Source organism: Panthera leo, chromosome C1 (assembly GCF_018350215.1).
Source record: "Panthera leo isolate Ple1 chromosome C1, P.leo_Ple1_pat1.1, whole genome shotgun sequence".
Taxonomy (NCBI): Eukaryota; Metazoa; Chordata; class Mammalia; order Carnivora; family Felidae; genus Panthera; species Panthera leo.
In genome coordinates, this window is record NC_056686.1 from 160,509,965 (window position 1) to 160,527,862 (window position 17,898).

The following is a 17,898-nucleotide window of genomic DNA, read 5'->3' on the forward strand; positions in this document are numbered from 1 at the left end:
TGCCCAGACAGCCAAGTCATTAGGAAATGTGGAGGCATGAGATGCATTGGCTCCATGTCGACCAGGGCAGGACCCCCCCAATTTTTAAACTCAGCACAGCTGCATTTTATAATAGTCACCACTGCCAGAGAGGCTGCAGAACTCTGATAATTACTGGGAAAGAAATAACACAATATTCTTTGATGAGAAGATTACTTTGAGAATTTGATTGTATAATGAAGATGTTGCTTTGAAAGGTACTTCCCATTGTTCTGAATCTGAGACTCGCTAGCAAAAAAAAAAAAAAGTGTCACTTGTTTTGACAGGCTACTTAGAAAAATTCTCTGTTTATTACATTAACTGCAGCATTTTAACTGTCAAACTATGAAAGAATGTTCTGTAGTTTAAAAAACAGAATAGAGCTTCAGGGGAAATTTTTTGGCATACTCTTGTTGCTATTGGTATTGAAAAAAAAACATACATCCCGAATGTGAAATTAGCTTTTTATGTGGTGGCAGGCAGAGTGACTCACAATGCCCATCCTGGTTTCACAGGTGCAGACCTGGATGGCACTGGGGGGCAAGTGCTATAGAACAATGACAGTTGATGGTGCTGTTGTTGGGGCTCACAGAGCCATCAAACCTAAAATGAGCTCTTGGAGCTAATTGTTTTGATTTTGCTTTGTTTATAAGTCTAAAAGCAAGAGGTTACCCAACAGCGAGTAGATACAGTGGAGATCCTTGCCAATAGAAATGTTCCTTCTGCTTACCTTTGAGCAGATATTTTGGATAGGGGGCCATGGGCAAAAAGATGTGGAGTGACCAGATAAGCAGAATGTTATAAACTTGCAGCTAGCTGGGTAAAAAGAGACAACGAAGGTTCTTGCTGTACATGCCTCTCAACCTCTTCTTCCAAGAAAAGTGAGACATGATGTCCCGCTGTTTAGCATGGTCCATCAGAAACCAGCTTAGAAGTGGGAGGGAAATGAAGTAGATGCCATTTGCCAAATCTAGTTCTAGGTAGATCTGCAATTCGGGAATTCCCTTAAAGCCTAGAAGCTTAAGTAGTTCAGAAAGAGATAGGTTAGTTGGCTTGACCAGAAGGAAAAAAATATATATATACTTACATATATATATTTACATATATATAATATATAAATACATATACATAAATATATATATATATATATAAAACAAAGAAATAATATATAAACATGTAAAATATATATAGCTAAGGGAAAGAGAATCAACAAAAAGAATTCTTGGCAGATTCTGGAATCTTCCCAAGAAGCCAGAAACTTGAGTTCATTTATTTCATATGATAAACTAATATTTTCTAACATATGCTATGGGGCATAAGTTTAAAAGGAAACAATTCAGATGATCAAATGATAGGGGAAAATACCAGGTGGGAGTGGGGGTGTTAGTTGGCTGCATTAAGATAGCTCCCACCTGCTGTTCCACACATTTGCTCTAGAGGGCATATGAGAGGCTATGTATTTCTTTCTAAATTAGTAGAGCCTCTTTTAATAGGGTCTTATTCTGTCCAAGCTGTTTTTGAGGGTGTGAAATTTGAAATCCTGATAATTATAGGGAAAGTTGCTTCCTCAGGGGAACCCAGATTAGCAAGCCTAAAGTCAGTGGTTCCTAGGGTTTTGATTTCTGTTGGGATGTGCTAAGAAATGTTCAAAGTTATGAAATTCATCCTCAAATGCAAATCAGATGAAAAGAGAAATATGGAAAAAAAAAAAAAAGAGAGAGAAACATGACTTAAAGATCCTAATCTCTATGAAATAAGAAATTCACTGTGAATCTTTTCTTTCACTGCATGACAAAATTTTGCCTTTTTTGTTTTGTTTTGTTTTTGGTTTTTTTTTGTTTTTGGTTTGTTGTTGTTGTTGTTGTTTGTTTTTTTCTGGAAAGATTGCTGTGCCCTAAATGAAAGCTTATAGAACTTACCAGAAGAAATGATTGCATTAAGAGGTCCATTTCTTAGGTTTGGGTTTATTGCCTCTCCTCTCTAAAGACAATTTACTACTTATCCCTCATGCTTACATGAAGCCAGCCATTGGATCACTGCCACTGAGATTCAGATTTGGGAGAGAAGAAGATGGATACAGCTGCCCATTTACAGTGTAGGGTTCATTATAATATTTTACTGACTTTTTATTGTTAAAGTCAATATGTTCATTGTAGAAAATTTGGGAACTACTGAAAAGAGTTAAAGAAAAATAAATACCACCTGCAATTACATCTCCCAGAGATAATTGTTAACATTTTGGTGCCTGTCCTTCTTATTATTTTTAAACTCCTAACTTTTTACACTTAGTAATATATTGTGGGGTTTTTTTCAATATATGAAATTTATTGTCAAATTGGTTTCCATACAACACCCAGTGCTCATCCCAAAAGGTGCCCTCCTCAATACCCATCACCCACCCTCCCCTCCCTCTCACCCCCCATCAACCCTCAGTTTGTTCTCAGTTTTTAAGAGTCTCTTTTGCTTTGGCTCTCTCTCCCACTCTAACCTCTTTTTTTTTTTTCTTCCCCTCCCCCATGGGTTTCTGTTAAGTTTCTCAGGATCCACATAAGAGTGAAACCATATGGTATCTGTCTTTCTCTGTATGGCTTATTTCACTTAGCATCACACTCTCCAGTTCCATCCACGTTGCTACAAAGGGCCATATATTGTGGGTTTTTTCTCTTAACCTTAAATGTTCTTCAAGGATGGGATTTTTAAGAGGTGTATAGTAGGCTATCCTCTGAATGTCTCTAATACATTCAGTTAGTCCTTGTTGGATGTTTAAATTCATTCTCAAGCCCTTTCATAACAGCAGCAAAAATAATATTTTAGTGTTCTTCTTGCCAGAACAAAGAAAGAAAACAGCCTGACAGGAGTACAGAGGTGGGATTGGGGCCAGAAAGATGTCAGGAAAGTTCCAGCAAGGAACAATAAGCTATTTCAGAGTGAATGAATGCCCAGACCAAGAGTGCTAGTAAATGTGGCTGGGGAGGTAGGCCCAGGTCTAATTGAGGGGGGTCAGCTATGCACTCTGTATGCACTGGCTATTATTTTATAGACATTTAGGGCACCATTGAAGAACATTAAAGAGAGGTGTGGATGGTCCGCTTTGCAATCGGCAGGTTTCTCTGCTGTCTATAGAGAATGCTGAGACTAAAGACACAATGCAAGATATTGAGTTCCGTGAGGTTAAAATTAATTATTTTTTGAGAATTTAATGACAGCATTTGAGATACATGCATTTGACCCAAGAAACTGCCAAATAAAGTGAAAGCAAGACTGGGCTCCAGAGCCTTGGATTCTCATCTTACCAAATCACTAATAAGAACCCAACATCTTCAGATGACAAATCTCTTAAACTATAAAGTGAGTTTAGTAATACCGGCTTGCCCTCTCCCATCTTCACAAGGAGATTGTAAAGGGAAAAACAAATACGATTATATTTAATCACAGCCAACATTTATTGAGCTTACCTATGCTAGGCACTATGCTCAACAATTATCTCATTCAGTTCTTGCAACAGAACTGTGAGGTAGTTATTAATACCATCCCCATCTTATGGATTAGGAAACAGGCATAGGTTAAATCACCTGCCTGTGTTTATCCCAAAAGTGTTGGACTCGGGATATGGTGCAGGTCTGTCTGACTCTGGAGTCTGTATTCTTTACTGTGGCCTACCACCTTTCCCAAGCCAAACAGGATTCAAAATGGCCTGCTGGGTTTATTCTTAGAGCATTGGTGAGGAAAGACGTCATGGGTATTTGATTTAAAAATAATAATTACAGGGGCGCCTGGGTGGCTCAGTCGGTTAAGCATCCGACTCTTGATATTGGCTCAGTCATGATGTCACAGTTTGTGAGTTCGAGCCCCACATCGGGCTCTGCGCTGACCGCGCAGAGACTGCTTCCGATTCTATCTCTCCTTCTCTCTGCCCGTCCCCTGCTTGTGCGTGCTCTCTCTCTCTGTCTCTCTCTGTCAAAATAAATAAATAATCTTAAAAATATATAATAATTATGACAGACTAATCTCATCTTACTCAATTACGACCTCATGGACCTGAGTGGAGTACAAGCGTTGTCATCTACTTAGAAAAATACTCACATCAACCCACTGGCCAGAATTACAAACAAAACTTAATAATTAATGTATGAATCACACTGTATAGTTTACATAGTGACCTTATATACATCATGTCCTTGAACCTCAAAACCACTCTATGCAATGAGTAGGATTTATGTTATTATCCACGATTTACATTTGAAGAAATTGAGTTTAGTAGATGTCAAGTGCTTTCCTTGACATCACATGGAAGTATATGTGGCTGAGCCAGGATCCGAGTCCATGTCTGCTTACTCCAAAGCCAATTTCATTCCATTTTTTTTTTTCATGGAGAATATTCAATCTTCTCTATTAGGTTGCAACTTCACCCTCTCTAGTGTGTTTATTAAATAAGAAGTGAAATCCAAAGAAATATAGGTAGTCCATCTGTCCCTGATTAAGAATTAATTTTTGCAAAAAGAAAAAAAAGTAAGAATGAATTTTTGCAAGGAAAAAGTAATAATGCGTATACATAGCACCTCCTCAAAAACTGTTTGCATTTTCTATCTGATTGTATATATGCATCATACACGAAGGCAGGTAGCTATACTCTCTGATGCCATCTAAATTTGTTGTTTTCTCAACTTGCTGCTTAGATGTTTTGCAGGAAAATATTTGTACTTGCACCTTTTAAAAGGTTTAATATTAAACTTCTGGTGTGTCCCCATAGTAACCACTTTTGCTGGAAGTATGTTGGGCATATTCAATTTCTAAACATGAAAAACCTTAAATTACTTTCTCCTAAAAACAGTTAGCACTCGGGGGCCTTAATTATGGCTCCTTACCCATGTCCTGATGAGGGTGACTTCATTTCTCACAAATATTCATAAAGCATCTGCCCTTTACTGCAATGGTGGACAATGTTCATTTCTAACCTCACAAATAAAGGAAAGAATGTACATAGGGATGTACAGGCTTTGCTATCAGAACTAAAAAATGCCTAATTGCATCTGATAAACCTAAAGTGTTCTTTTCTGGGTTAAAGATAAGGCGAAGGGGTGGTGGTGTGGCAGAGAAGTGAGCAGAGAGATCTGGACAGGACACTGCAAATGTCCAGTCACCAGGTTCCTGGAATGTCTCTAACATGGAAGATGTAACTCTTAAGAAGCAAGGATCCTGGGAGGTAAAGAAAAGAAACACGTTTTGTTGGTTTATTACACAAGAGGGTGGGAAATAAAACCAAACTTCCTTTAAGGGAAGCGGAAAGAGGTGAGCTCTCACAATCTTAAGGGTGTTGGAAAATGACCACGTTTGAGAAATGACTTATAAGCAGGACAGTGAGGTGGGATGAGGTGGAGTGTTGCAAGAAAAATAAAGCATTCCCACCCCCACCCCTCAGAAAAAAAATAATAAAGCATTTCCTTTATTTTGAAGCATGACCATGGCTTACTAGAGATTTATAACATTGACTTTTCTGGGTATTTTTCCCATGCACCAGAGAATAGGTCTACTAGACGACAGGTCTAGAAGAATGGCTTATTTATTCTCTCACCTGCATATTTTACCACTGGCCATGCCCACGTGCTGCTTGGTGTCTGGACGAATCCCTCATTTTATCCACGTTCCAATAACTGAGGAGCTCAGTCTCTGACCTTGATAAATTCCTTGATAAAACTGTATTTACCAGCAGCTTCCAATATCACCTGAGCCCTCCCATCCTTTAATGTATAAACTGCTTCTCCATCCATCCCCGTTTATTATCTTGTCTGTAACTAGACATTGCTGCCAGAATGCATCCCCTGCAGAAACTAGGCCTTTCCACAGCAGGATCCGACAAATCCACATCAATGTGGCACCACGCAGATTTGTAAAGAAGCAGGGATGCCTAATATCTCTCCCTGTGACATCTGGAGAAGGACAAGTAAAGACCAGGTACATTCACCGGCTGCCACTCAGAGCAGCCAGAGAGTCAATTCACTTCCCCAGCCTCATAGGTTACTCTGTGAAGGTGCATGGGGTTCCCTCCTCCCGCTTGGGGCACAGTGTTCCCTTGACTCTTGAAAGCCAAATTGCCTTCAGTCCTTGGGACCCTTTCATTACCGTTTGAACAGGCTGGGGTCTGATTTGCAGGACCTCTTCTCCATTTTTTCCCTGTCACCCCCGTAAAGACCAAAGCGTGAGAGGTGCTTAATGCCACTGTTTGCCATGAGAAACCCGCTTTTAAAATGTGACTTTGTTCAGTGATTGTGGTGGGGAAGGCTCACTTTTAGTTGTTATCAGGTGCCCTTTGGCGGGGGGGTTGGGGAAAGCTGCAGATCAAGATTGAGTAGAGAGGGGAATCTTCTCTGAGACACTAGATGGCACAGCAGCTCCGAGCTGGCGGCCTTGGGAGAGGCTGGGCTGCCTTTCCGTCATCGCTGCCACAATCCGGAAGATCCACCTGGGATAGGAGAGGGGCTAGGATTGTGATCCACCTTCGTGGGCATAGGCTGGCCGCCCGTGCTCCATCTGATCTCCTCCCTGGGACTTCCCTCAACTTTCAGTCCTAGCGACAAGTCAAGGCCCCCTGAAACATCAGTGAGTTTGCTTGTGGCAAACCTCTCACAAATGCTTTTATTGCTTTGTTGACTGTGAATATACTCATTTTTTAGAGTAAGTCCCCTCACACCTTGCAGTCCTAGCTTCTCTCACCTCATTAAAACATTGGCTGTAAACAGAACCAAAAAGTTCACTGCTACCTGGGTGGCTTGCCAAATAACTGTGGCCTGCCCCGTGATTACATTGACCGCTTTAGACCACAGGATTGTAGCTTTCTTTTCTTTTTTTTTCCTTTCATTTTGAATGTTATTTAGGACTCGGAGACTAAACTGTTTTTAAGCTTTGTTCCATCCTGTTTCAAACAGCTGCCATGGGTTTCTCCACAGCACCCAGCAAGTCCCCAGGGAAGTGTTTACTTCTCCGGAGTGGCTATTGCTGAATGGGGGACCAGGGGGTAGAATAAGCCGCCACATGGGTTTCTGTGTAGGTGTGGTCTGCATCCCCATCAGAGCTGCCCCTGAAGGCAGCGGAGGCCATGTTTCCTGGCAGGCTTTGCTTTGTGAGAGGCACGTGGGGGAGCAGGCAAGCTGAAGCCACCCCTCTTCCTCCCACTAGTTGCCAAACTGAGGAGGATTTCCCAGGAATGGGGCCTTTCTGGGTATTTTGCTCCTGGGAGAGCTGCTACTCCTTTTCCTCCTCTGTGTCCGGCAGGAGGGCCCAGGGCTTCTCTCTCAGGCTTCTCCCCGGGCATGTTTTAGAGAGCAGGTCTCAAGGTTTCACCTGGCAGTAAACTCTGTCACTGCCCACTGCTCACTGTGGGGCCTGGGAAAAGAGGCCACTGACCTGAAAGAAGCAGTCTTCTGATGAACCGCTCTGACCCTGTCCTGCCCTTATCTCATCTGCTGTCTTCCTCCTGTGGTGGTTTTCTGTAAATATTGAGCTGTGGCCACTTCCAGTCATTTCTCACAGGTTTTATCCCTATCTGTTCTCTGTCACCCAAGAATTCCTAAAACTCTGTCTGCCCATAGTACTATTATGTGGTTTGTGGTGATGGTGATGCTTGTTTGTTTTCAGTGCTGTTTTGGATTTTAAAATACCTTTCCAGGGGTGCCTGGTGGCTCAGTCGGTTGAGCGTCTGACTTCGGCTCAGGTCATGATCTCACAGTTTGTGGGTTCAAGACCTGCATCAGGCTTTGCTCTGCTGGTGCGGAGTCTGCTTAGGATTCTGTCTCCCTCTCTTTTTACCCCCCTCCTGCCCATGCTCTCTCTCATTCTCTCTCAAAAATGAACAAACATTTAAAAATTTTATAAAATACCTTTCCAATCAGATCGTTAGCATGGTAGATAAAAATAAGTCCATAAAAGGGCTGAGCCCCACAGGTGCTACTTGGTCTTGGGTGGTCACCTCTGTCCAAGCTGCCACTGATCTTGATTTAGTTCTACTGAGTGACTTCAGCTGGTCTAACGTGGTAATTTCTTCCTCACAGCTGGATGAATAAAATCTATAATCCTATAGAAAATATGTCTTTTCTATCATTTTATGGGATTTGGAGTAAGAGATGAGGTTCAATATTTTCACCCTATGTCCTTCCTTCATTATTAATGAACTATTTGCCATGACACAAACGTGTGCCATATCAAAAGTGAGTTGTGTCATGGGCACGTCATCTTACTTGACCTTTGATAGGAAGGATGGCAGAGCATAAGCCCCCATTTCCCTTGGGCACAGAACAAGAACTGGTTCATAATACTGCTGCCTTCTCCCTTGGGTAGACCCTCAGTTCAGCATGAATTGTAGGAATGTGTGTCTTCATTCATATTGAACATCCACCCTGGTGATAATGCCATCCTGCACTTGTGCTCTATTTCCAATATATCAATACTTTGCATATATTAACTCCTGTGATCTTTATGACAATCGTATTAATTATTCCCATTTTACAGATGCAGAAACAAGGCATTACACCAATCACATACCTAGGAAGTTCCTGATTTAGATCTCCAGTCCAGTTTCTGCTTCCAATCCAGTGCCCTTTGCACTACCAGATGCTGCTTCTCTTGAGAAGAGCAGACTAGAGTTATGGATATTTAAACAAAGAGCATTCTTCACAGTATGTTGTAATCACCACAGCAGCAGGACCATGTGCCATGGAAGAATAAGGGTTGAACAACCAATTTTAGCTGGGAGAGATGACATCTGAGTTGGGCTTGCAGCAGAAAAAGATATAGCAAAGAAAAGAGCATGTGGAAAGTCTTGGAGACACGAGAAAGCCTAGCATTTTGGAGGGATACAGAGATGTCTGGTATGGCTGGAGCAGAGAGCAGAGCCATGAGGTAAGGTGTGAAGAGAGGGGAGATGAATGTGTCTGGAAGATGTGGGAGATTGAGATCTGGCTTCACAGATCCTTGTGTGATGATGAGGGAGCACTTGTAGTGCCTATGGCTTATCTAGGAGGAGATGGAGGTGGCCAGAAAACTCTGGGAGCTCAGGAACGAAGTCTGTTTGGAGATAAAGATTTAGGTGTCAGCATTACATAGATGAAAGGTGGGTTTTTTTGTCTTTTTCCCCAGGGAGAGAAGGTAGAACACACTGAGCACCGAGCTAATGGCAGTAAACAAAAGAATAACAGACCAGAGAAGACACTGGGAAATAACTTGGGGCGGGAGGGGGGGGGGGGGGGGGGGGGGGGGGGGGGGGGGGGGTGGTAAGTGGCGGGGAGGGGAAGGGGTAAGTGGAGCTCCAGGCAGTGCTCAGTTGTGTGGGACAGCAGGGCGGTGAAGAGATTTCAGAAATTCTTCAAAGTCACTGTCTTCACTTCTCCTCTCCCACACTCTGATGCAGGTCCTAAGACGACCTAGCATGGCTCACAGGGCAACCTTGAACCACTGCGTCAAATTTGCAATATGCTACATTGAGGACTGGACAGCATTCTTCATTATACGTTTTATCTCTTGGATGAAATATAACCATTTTCATTTTTTTTTTTTCATCTTAGAGAACATGAACGGGGGAGAGGGGCGGAGGGAGAGAAAGAATCCCAAGACATAGGGCTCGATCCCACAACCCTGGGATCATGACGTGACCCAAAGTCAAGAGTCAGACGCTCAAACGACTGAGCCCAGGAGCCCCTTCATTTTCTTTTTTATCAAAGTATAGTTGGCATACACAATCGGTTTTAATATAATAGGATTTATAGATTCTAATGCCATAAGAGTTGATCAGAATGGATTTCACATTGATTTGGATTTCCACAATGAATGGATTGCCAACTTCGAATCTGTCAAGATTTTAGAGATAAATTCTAACCTTTTCTTTTCCCAGCTGAGTTTTCTTCCTCCCCATGGAGGTGAGAATGAGACTTGGCAACTGTTTTCCCTTTTAGCCAAGCTTCTAGGAGGGTCCATGCTATTTGCAGCTGATGTCAAGTAGCAGGAACAGCAGGGCCGCTCCTCATGCTGAAGAGCCATAATCCTATTATGCCTACCTGAGACTTTCACATTAGCTGCCTCTATCGTGGTAGATCAGCTGGGGTGATTCAATTGACTTTTAAATCCCCAAGGGTCCCAGTTTCGAAATCCCCATGTCTAAGTCAAGTAGTAGATTAGGTCCCTTACTAAGAAGGGCTGGCTCCTTTAGAGCCCCCATGGCCATAGTTTTTTCTTCGGTATCTTTGGGTCCCATACTGTCTGAGATCTGCCCTGAAGCACTGGATTGGTGCACAGCTGTGTCCTTCAGTGGTGATCCTTCACAGGAGGTAAAGCTGGCTGGCATCCCCCTGGGTCACGGATTTAGTACGTGTCCCTTTGAATAGTCAGGATTAGGAAACATCCTCTGTTGATGCTACAAGAGAAAGATACCATATTCTTTTGTTCGCATCAAAGTTGCCCTTGAGAAGGTAATGTGCAAGGTATGCATAGAGCTTTCTTCCTCCAGTTAGTCCCACTCGATCAACTCCCTACATGATATATAATATGGCAGCAAAATGATTTAACCCAATCAACTATTTCAGGATATTCACAATTCAGTTTTGATTGCTCAAACTGCTTATCCAATGACTAAGTTTTAGATGTAATTTGCTGGCCCACATGTTATACTTTATCTGTGAAAGTATATATACTTTATCTGTTTGTTTACCTTATTTTTTTAAAATTTTTTTTAATGGTCATTTTTGAGAGAGAGAGAGACAGAGCGTGAGTGGGGGAGGGATAGAGAGAGAAGGAGACACAGAATCCAAAGCAGACTCCAGGCTCTGAGCTGTCAGCTGAGAGCCCAATGCAGGGCTCGAACCCACCAACCGTGAGATCATGACCTGAGCTGAAGTCAGACACTTAACTGACTGAGCCACCCAGGTGCCCCTGTTTAAAACTTCTTAAACAAGGGTTTGAGCTTTGAAAATCACTTTGCTGTTTTTTTTCCCACTTAAATACGCAAACACCTTCACATTCGCTACTTCCTTTGCTCTCGCGTCTCTCTCAGGAAGGTATTGTCCCCAGTTTGCAGATGAGACTGGTACTGATGCCATATAGCTGCTGAGTGGTTGCACTGAGATTAAAACTTGATCTGCATACCGAAAATCCAGTGCTGTGTTCAGTACTCCAACACACCCAAATTTATCCGACCAAGGAACACTTTTTAAAATGTAATGCAATTAAGGATGAAATACCATCAGTAGCTCATTAAGATTTAAATGTTTAACATACGGTAACATTGAGTAATATCATAAATTGTTGGAATTTCAGGACAAAATACAGAAAACAGACTGATGGTTACAGAATAGGTAACATACATGATTGCAACAATTAGCGGAAAGTAAATGCTGCCTGTCCTTCCACATCGCTCTTTGAGATTTGATCACCCCTTTGTTTGTTTTGAAGTTTCACAAACACATTAGCCAGGGTTCCTTATATTGCAGGGAGCAATGGAACACCCAAATTATTGATCAATCGTATTGATTATCATTGGTGTGTAATTGAACACTACTAGTGATTCCAGAATAGTCACACACATTAAAGATGGTTAGGAATCCACTCAGTCCTCCCATGCCAAAACGTCCATAACACTTCCATATTCTATCCTCAAAGGCAGGCTGTTGGATACTAGTTTAAAACAATTTATATAAAAAAAATAATTTATAAAAAAAAACCCATACACTGACATCTCACGAAAGAGCTGTCATCCATGGAACAGATTTGGGGAAATGAGAGTGTGTACCTTCCTTCTTTCCCTTTAGTACTAATCCTAGACACTGCTGTTTGCTTTCTGCTCATCTCATGCCCTCACTTCTTCAGGGATAAGTAAGAAAATGTTGAGTCTACATTAATCCTCTATTTGAGTCCTGTCTAGAAACATATTACATCATCTGAAACAATAGTAACAGCAGCATTATTCTGTTAGGCTAAGACATCACACAGGATCCCAAGGAATTTGGATCAGTCATCCAGCTAATGAAATCAATTGTTCGTAGTTGCGTTAAAAGACAAGTTTTGCAGTTACTGATTCTGATGGTAATGACAAGCAATTTTTTAGAGCAATCATCTACAGAGTGAGAGATAAGTTAGCCAACTACAATGTGAGTGGAGATGTTCCTCCCTCAGATTGGAAGGGAAGAGGACTATGCACATTCTTCCATCAAGGAACACATTCGATTCAAAAATCCCTTTAGGGGTTCTAATGGCAGGATCTTTTCTTCTGTCAAAGTCTTTTCATAGAGATTTCTTGTAGGAAATCCCTAAACACATTACTGAATCCATTTCTATATCTCAAGCTTTTGTGATGACTTTTTTCTCTTTGTTTTCTTCTTACTTTTTTCTTTGTAGACCTGGCCAGAGGACCGTGGATGACCTAGAGATTATCTATGAAGAGCTCATTCACATTAAGGCCTTATCCCATCTTTCTACAACAGTAGGTCGTCTCCTTGTTGAGCATGCTCGGGAAGGGGAGGTGTTGAATGCACTGTTAGCAATGAAGGAGTGTATTTTGGCATGGGGGTGGTGGTGAAGGAATGCCTGAATTCTTCATAAATCATGCCTACTCTCTCTCATGAGACATAAAGGAAGTTACACTCAAGAATAGTCCCCAAATGGGATCAAGTGTTACCATGTTGTTAGTAGTTGTTCATGTACCCTAAACCCTGAAGCAGTATGAGTGAGTGGGTAAGACTGGAAAATGTACTTCATTCTTCAAAACCTGAATCTTGGAATCTGTGCACTTTGACAAAAGATCCAGACCTTAAGGGGAACTCTGAGACCCTTCCATGAAATATAGAGGAAGGAGAAAAATCAAGATGGCCTGTCTTGGCCCACAGGGCCGGCTTTGCCCAGGTGTGCTGCCCTATGGAGAAGGAAGCAGAAGGTTCAAGGAAACATTGCCTCAGATATGTTAGGACACGGTAGCAGGGCCCATTAGTGAAAAATGGCCCAATGGCTATGTCTGACTCTGAACTTTTACATGATGAGGTTATTTAGGAAGGCAGTGGACAGAAATTTGGCTCTGAATAGGGACAGAAATACATCCTCCTATAGAAGAAATATAGGAATGTGTTTTCCAGGTAGCACAAGTCTCCTATATGTTAATAATTCAATAATAATAGTAAATAGAAGTTGTTTCAACATTCACAGATCATATTCTGAGGCCCCTCAGCAATGTCTACATACCTGCTTTGCCTCTCATTCCCAGCTTACTTGCTGGCATTATGCTACCACATGCATGGTAGCAATGTCTGTGGTCCTTTCTCTGGGGGCAGAGGTCAGGTCTCTGCCGAGAGCAATGAGGCACTTGCCACAGCTCCAAGCAGAAGGGTTCCAAACCCCTCCCCCTTCAACTCAGATGGAGCTGCCTTCCCATCCTTCTCCTGCTGCACTACTGTGGGTCCAGAAGCTTGCTCACCTACCTACATAGGGCATTCAGGGGTGTAGTCTAGCCCAGCCACCCTTCCCACATACCACTGCCCTTGTCATCCTCACTCTGTCCGTGGGAGGTGGGGATAGGTCTAGTGCCTGGGCGCCTCAGCTGGGGTGCCCCTGCACTTTGTAGGTATCATGAGCTCATGCTGTAGACAGAAGTGAGGGGAGACTCCTTTTCCCTGCCTGCACTCCAGGTCCCCAGCACACCCCTGCTGTGACTTGCTCAGCGTGGTGGAATTGAAAGGACTATGGGGAGTCTCCTCTTCTAGCTCAAACCCCAGGTACCCAGGCACTGGGGGAAATTCTGAGGTCACTTTGTTCTTAGGGAATTAGAGCCAAGATTTGCAACCATAATTTAGGATTTTAAAACAATTAGCTATGTAGGAATATAAATCTGCCCGCACATTGAAGTTTCATTTGAATTTTCCAGTGTGTGTGTGGTGATGTAGTATGTGTGATGCAAGGACCCTCTCATAGCAGCAGGGTCCGATGATATTCCCACCCAAGATGGAAGACTGGCAGAGATATTAGCTAGTTCATACATGTGAAGCCACGTTTTAAATGGTTTCTGGGGAGACTGTTTTGAATGAATTAGCTTATAAGATAGCTTTTGTCAGAGCCTTACGAATCTAGTGGTAGGAGCACCTGGGTGGCTCAGTCAGTTGAGCGTCCGACTTCAGCTTAGGTCATGATCTCACGGTTGATGAGTTTGAGCATCAAGCTGTCAGCCTATCAGTGCAGAGCCTGCTTTGGATCCTCTGTCCCCCTCTCTCTGCCCCTCCCCTGCTTATGCTCTCCCAAAAATAAGTGAATCTAGTGGCAAATTTGGTGAAAGTGGTTCTAGACGAGACTAGCAGCTAGCAAAGTGGGAAATGGCTGTGTGAACAGAAGGGTACATTCAGCACTGCTCAGGAGAACAAGTCCCACCCCACCCCCCAATCTGGCCTTTCCCAATTCTTTCTCTTTTTCTTCTAGGTGAAACGAGAGTTAGCAGGTGTTCTCATTTTTGAGTCTCATGCCAAAGGAGGAACCGTGTGTAAGTAAACGTAATGGGACGTTGTGCCTGGCGAGCTTCTCAAGAGCATATGCCATGGGAACCTGACTGCAAATGCTTTCCTTCTTGGGGGGCCAAGTCAGACCTGGAAGGACATGATGTGGCAGTTCGGTTTCTCGAGCCTCGCGACTATTCCCAGCATGTGCCTGTTATTATGCTGCCCTAGGGTTTTCTGGACCCAGGTTGGTAGCAGTTGCCAGACTGAGTCTCCACTGGCTCCCTGCTGACTCAAGGCAGTATTTAAAGAGGGTGCGGTGAAGTCACTGCTCTTCAGGAAGGACCCTACAAGGACCTTTTCACGCAGCTTCACTTGAATTTGATTTTCAGAGAACAAGTCTGTCTCTCCAGATCCCTAGTTAGAGTGACAAATCGCCCTGCTTGGTTTTTCTTCTCTCACTTGCTCTACCAGTTCTGAGCCTGAGAGAAACTCTTTGCCCCAAATACCAATGCAGTGCTAATATATTCTTATCTCTTCAGAACCCAACTTGTTTAGTTCTGTGAGGGCATTTGGAAGCAAGACGTTCCAATTTGATATTAGTGAATGTGAACAGAATCGTTTAAGCCATCCTTTTCCTCAAGTTCTACAAAATCCTTCTTGGTAAACGTGGCTCCTGGTCTACTCAAGGCAGGAAAGGCCGCTTTCTCTAATCTCCCTTGGAGAGTCAGAAGACACCTGAGCATACTAAGGTTCTCAAAGTTCTGCAATAAAGAAAAACATTGTTCCATTTAAACTGACACTTTTTAAATCGAGTGAAACATAAGACGCTTTTTTAAATGGACACCTGTTAACTTTTCAAGAGAGGTTCTTTGGAAAATCTTGTTCTTTCTTCAGACTGTGTTAGTCGAAGAAGCAGGAACATGAATCGTAAAAGCAAAAAGTGTTATAAAGATTACATTTCAAAATGTTTTACTTCCAGTCATCAATAGTGGTATTTCTAACATGGATATTAATTTTAGGAAGAATGTTTTCTCTTTACATTTTAATGGTTCACTTTAAGATTTTTTATTTTTATCATCACTGATGACTTAACTTCTCATTTATTTTTTTTCATTCAGACTTACTGATTGTTTTCATTTTATTAGAAATATTTAAGTATTTCCAACAAAAAAAATAGAGATTATTACCAGCACCTTTTTTTATCTTCATCAAACACGGACATGATACTATCTTTTCATATTTTCTAAAGAATGAAATTATAGATACAAATGAAGCCCTTTTGTTCCTTCCTTTATCTCATTGTTTTCTTTCCCTCCCCAAGGTAATTCCTACCCTATGTGCAGTGAGTGTTATCACAACTCATTTTTTAGTAACATATAGACACATATCCATAAACAATATGTAGTGCTGATTTGCACGTTTTCAAACTTCACACACTAGCGTGAAGATTACTTTTAAAAACTATTTTCGATAGCGTAATAAGTTTTGATGGACTGTGGGGGAAAGTGTATTTATCGCTTTAAGAAATGGATTCCTGGCACATGGCTCAATAGTAAATCCATACCTTTTAGAGCCTAGCAAGTACGTGGTATCTATGTTTCTTTCGTGTTCTATAGAAAAGGAAATACCATTCCACCTGAATAAGTTAGTATTTGCCAGTGACTTTTTTTTTTCCTTCTGGAGTAAATGTATAATTCTGGGGACTTAAAAATGATGATTTGATAAGCTATAATTTATATTGATGTGCTTCTATTCTTGTCATAAGTCTTTTCATCTTTTTGTGTCTAGTGTTTAACCAGGGGGAAGAAGGCACCTCCTGGTACATTATTCTAAAAGGATCAGTGAATGTAGTCATTTATGGCAAGGTATATATATCTTTTTCTTCGTGAAACTTTATTATGCTCCATTTACTAGTGTGGCTCTAAGTATTGAAGTGCTACAACTAAACCTGCAACAACATTGTTACTCGGTGTAGAAAAGACATTACTGCATCTCCAGTCACAGATTATCTAAATTATTATACTCATTCGAGTTGAACTTTCTGGGGCTCATCTCTTTATAGATGTTGTATCAATTTAAAATAAATACATTAAATGTGTACATTTTAGTTAGGCCATAGCCCATATTACTAAATGAAAGAAAAATAAAACATTATAATCTAATTCTGTAACTCTCCTTTGGCATCCCTGGCGCAGTCCATTTATATATACAGTGTTTTGGGTAAAGGGGGTCTTGTGGCATGAGGTGAGTGGCTGTCTGCTCAGATTCAGGGATCCTGTTCATCTGAATGTTCTGCTCCCTCCAGGGTGTGGTCTGTACCCTGCATGAGGGGGATGACTTTGGCAAGTTAGCACTAGTGAACGATGCCCCAAGAGCTGCTTCTATCGTCTTGCGAGAAGATAATTGCCATTTCTTAAGAGTGGACAAGGAGGATTTCAACCGGATCCTGAGGGTGAGTCCAAGGCAGTGTGGCTGAGAAGTATCCCATTTTTCCTTTTGCCAGACCAGCAAAGATCAGAGTGTGGTATTAACTGAGCGGTACTGTGACTACTGAATGCTCTAGGAACAAAGAGCCTTGGTTCTAAACCTGGTATGTTCAATGTGCTGGTGTGCGTTCTGGGATCCAAGGGTGATATTCCAGTAAAGCTGCCAATATGGCACGTGTGCCACACCAAATAATTGGACGCACCCATACTGGCCCATGAGAATTAAAAAAAAAAAAAAAAAATCTAGAGACTGCCTTGGCCAAATGCCAAAGTCTGAGCCATTTCTCTTTGGAAATTCTAGGCTTGCCCTTTTGTGTCCTTTCCTACCTCACTCCCCAGGTCTTTCTCCATCCTAGACTTTCTTAGTCTCCACCTCCTATGTCTTCCCAAATCTGAAGCTTTCCTGTATTATCACATCCTCTCCTCACTTATTGAGTGATTACATTTTAGTGGGAATTAACGTCACCCATGGTTACTCCAATCAAGCATTTTCAAGTGCTTCATGTCAATTTGATTCATACTAAAGGAATTTCAGACTTTAGCGGGTAGGCGAAGAATAACTGGGGTGACAGAGACGTGAAATTGCACTTAAAGTTGGCTCTGCAGATGGGTCTACTCAAAGCTTCTTCAATAAAGTATTTGTGAGAGTGGGTGAGGTTGAGAAGAGATGGTCCCTGGTCTTCCCACACACACAACCCCTAGAAAGACTGTCTGTGGACTACTGGGGAAGATGACAGTGTCCCGTCAGCCCTGACCTCTCAGGTGGCCTGCAGTCCAGCCTGCCCCAGCTTGAGTTCACTCTGGGAGACTGTTTCCTCTAGGGTCATTTTGCTCTTTTCCTACACAGAGCACACTCTCTTCTCTGTCTCTCCCAGCCTTAGCATCTTTCTCTATCCTACCCTGAAGTTCTAAATGCAGTTACTTAATGATGCTTCACAATG

At 42.0% G+C, this 17,898-nt stretch overlaps 1 protein-coding gene across 6 annotated transcripts in view; it reads left to right on the forward strand.

The window, feature by feature from the left end:
* Window positions 1–17,898, forward strand: part of RAPGEF4 (Rap guanine nucleotide exchange factor 4) — a 291,851-nt gene that overhangs the window by 211,539 nt on the left and 62,414 nt on the right. For all 6 annotated transcript variants that reach the window (XR_006205530.1, XM_042949147.1, XM_042949152.1 and 3 more), the window contains 4 exons: window positions 12,394–12,478; window positions 14,455–14,515; window positions 16,260–16,336; window positions 16,777–16,923. Coding sequence is in view for 5 of the 6 variants with exons in the window: in XM_042949147.1 (XP_042805081.1) it covers window positions 12,394–12,478; window positions 14,455–14,515; window positions 16,260–16,336; window positions 16,777–16,923 (370 nt within the window). In the remaining variant the exon portion in view is untranslated. The remainder of the gene's footprint in view (window positions 1–12,393; window positions 12,479–14,454; window positions 14,516–16,259; window positions 16,337–16,776; window positions 16,924–17,898) is intronic.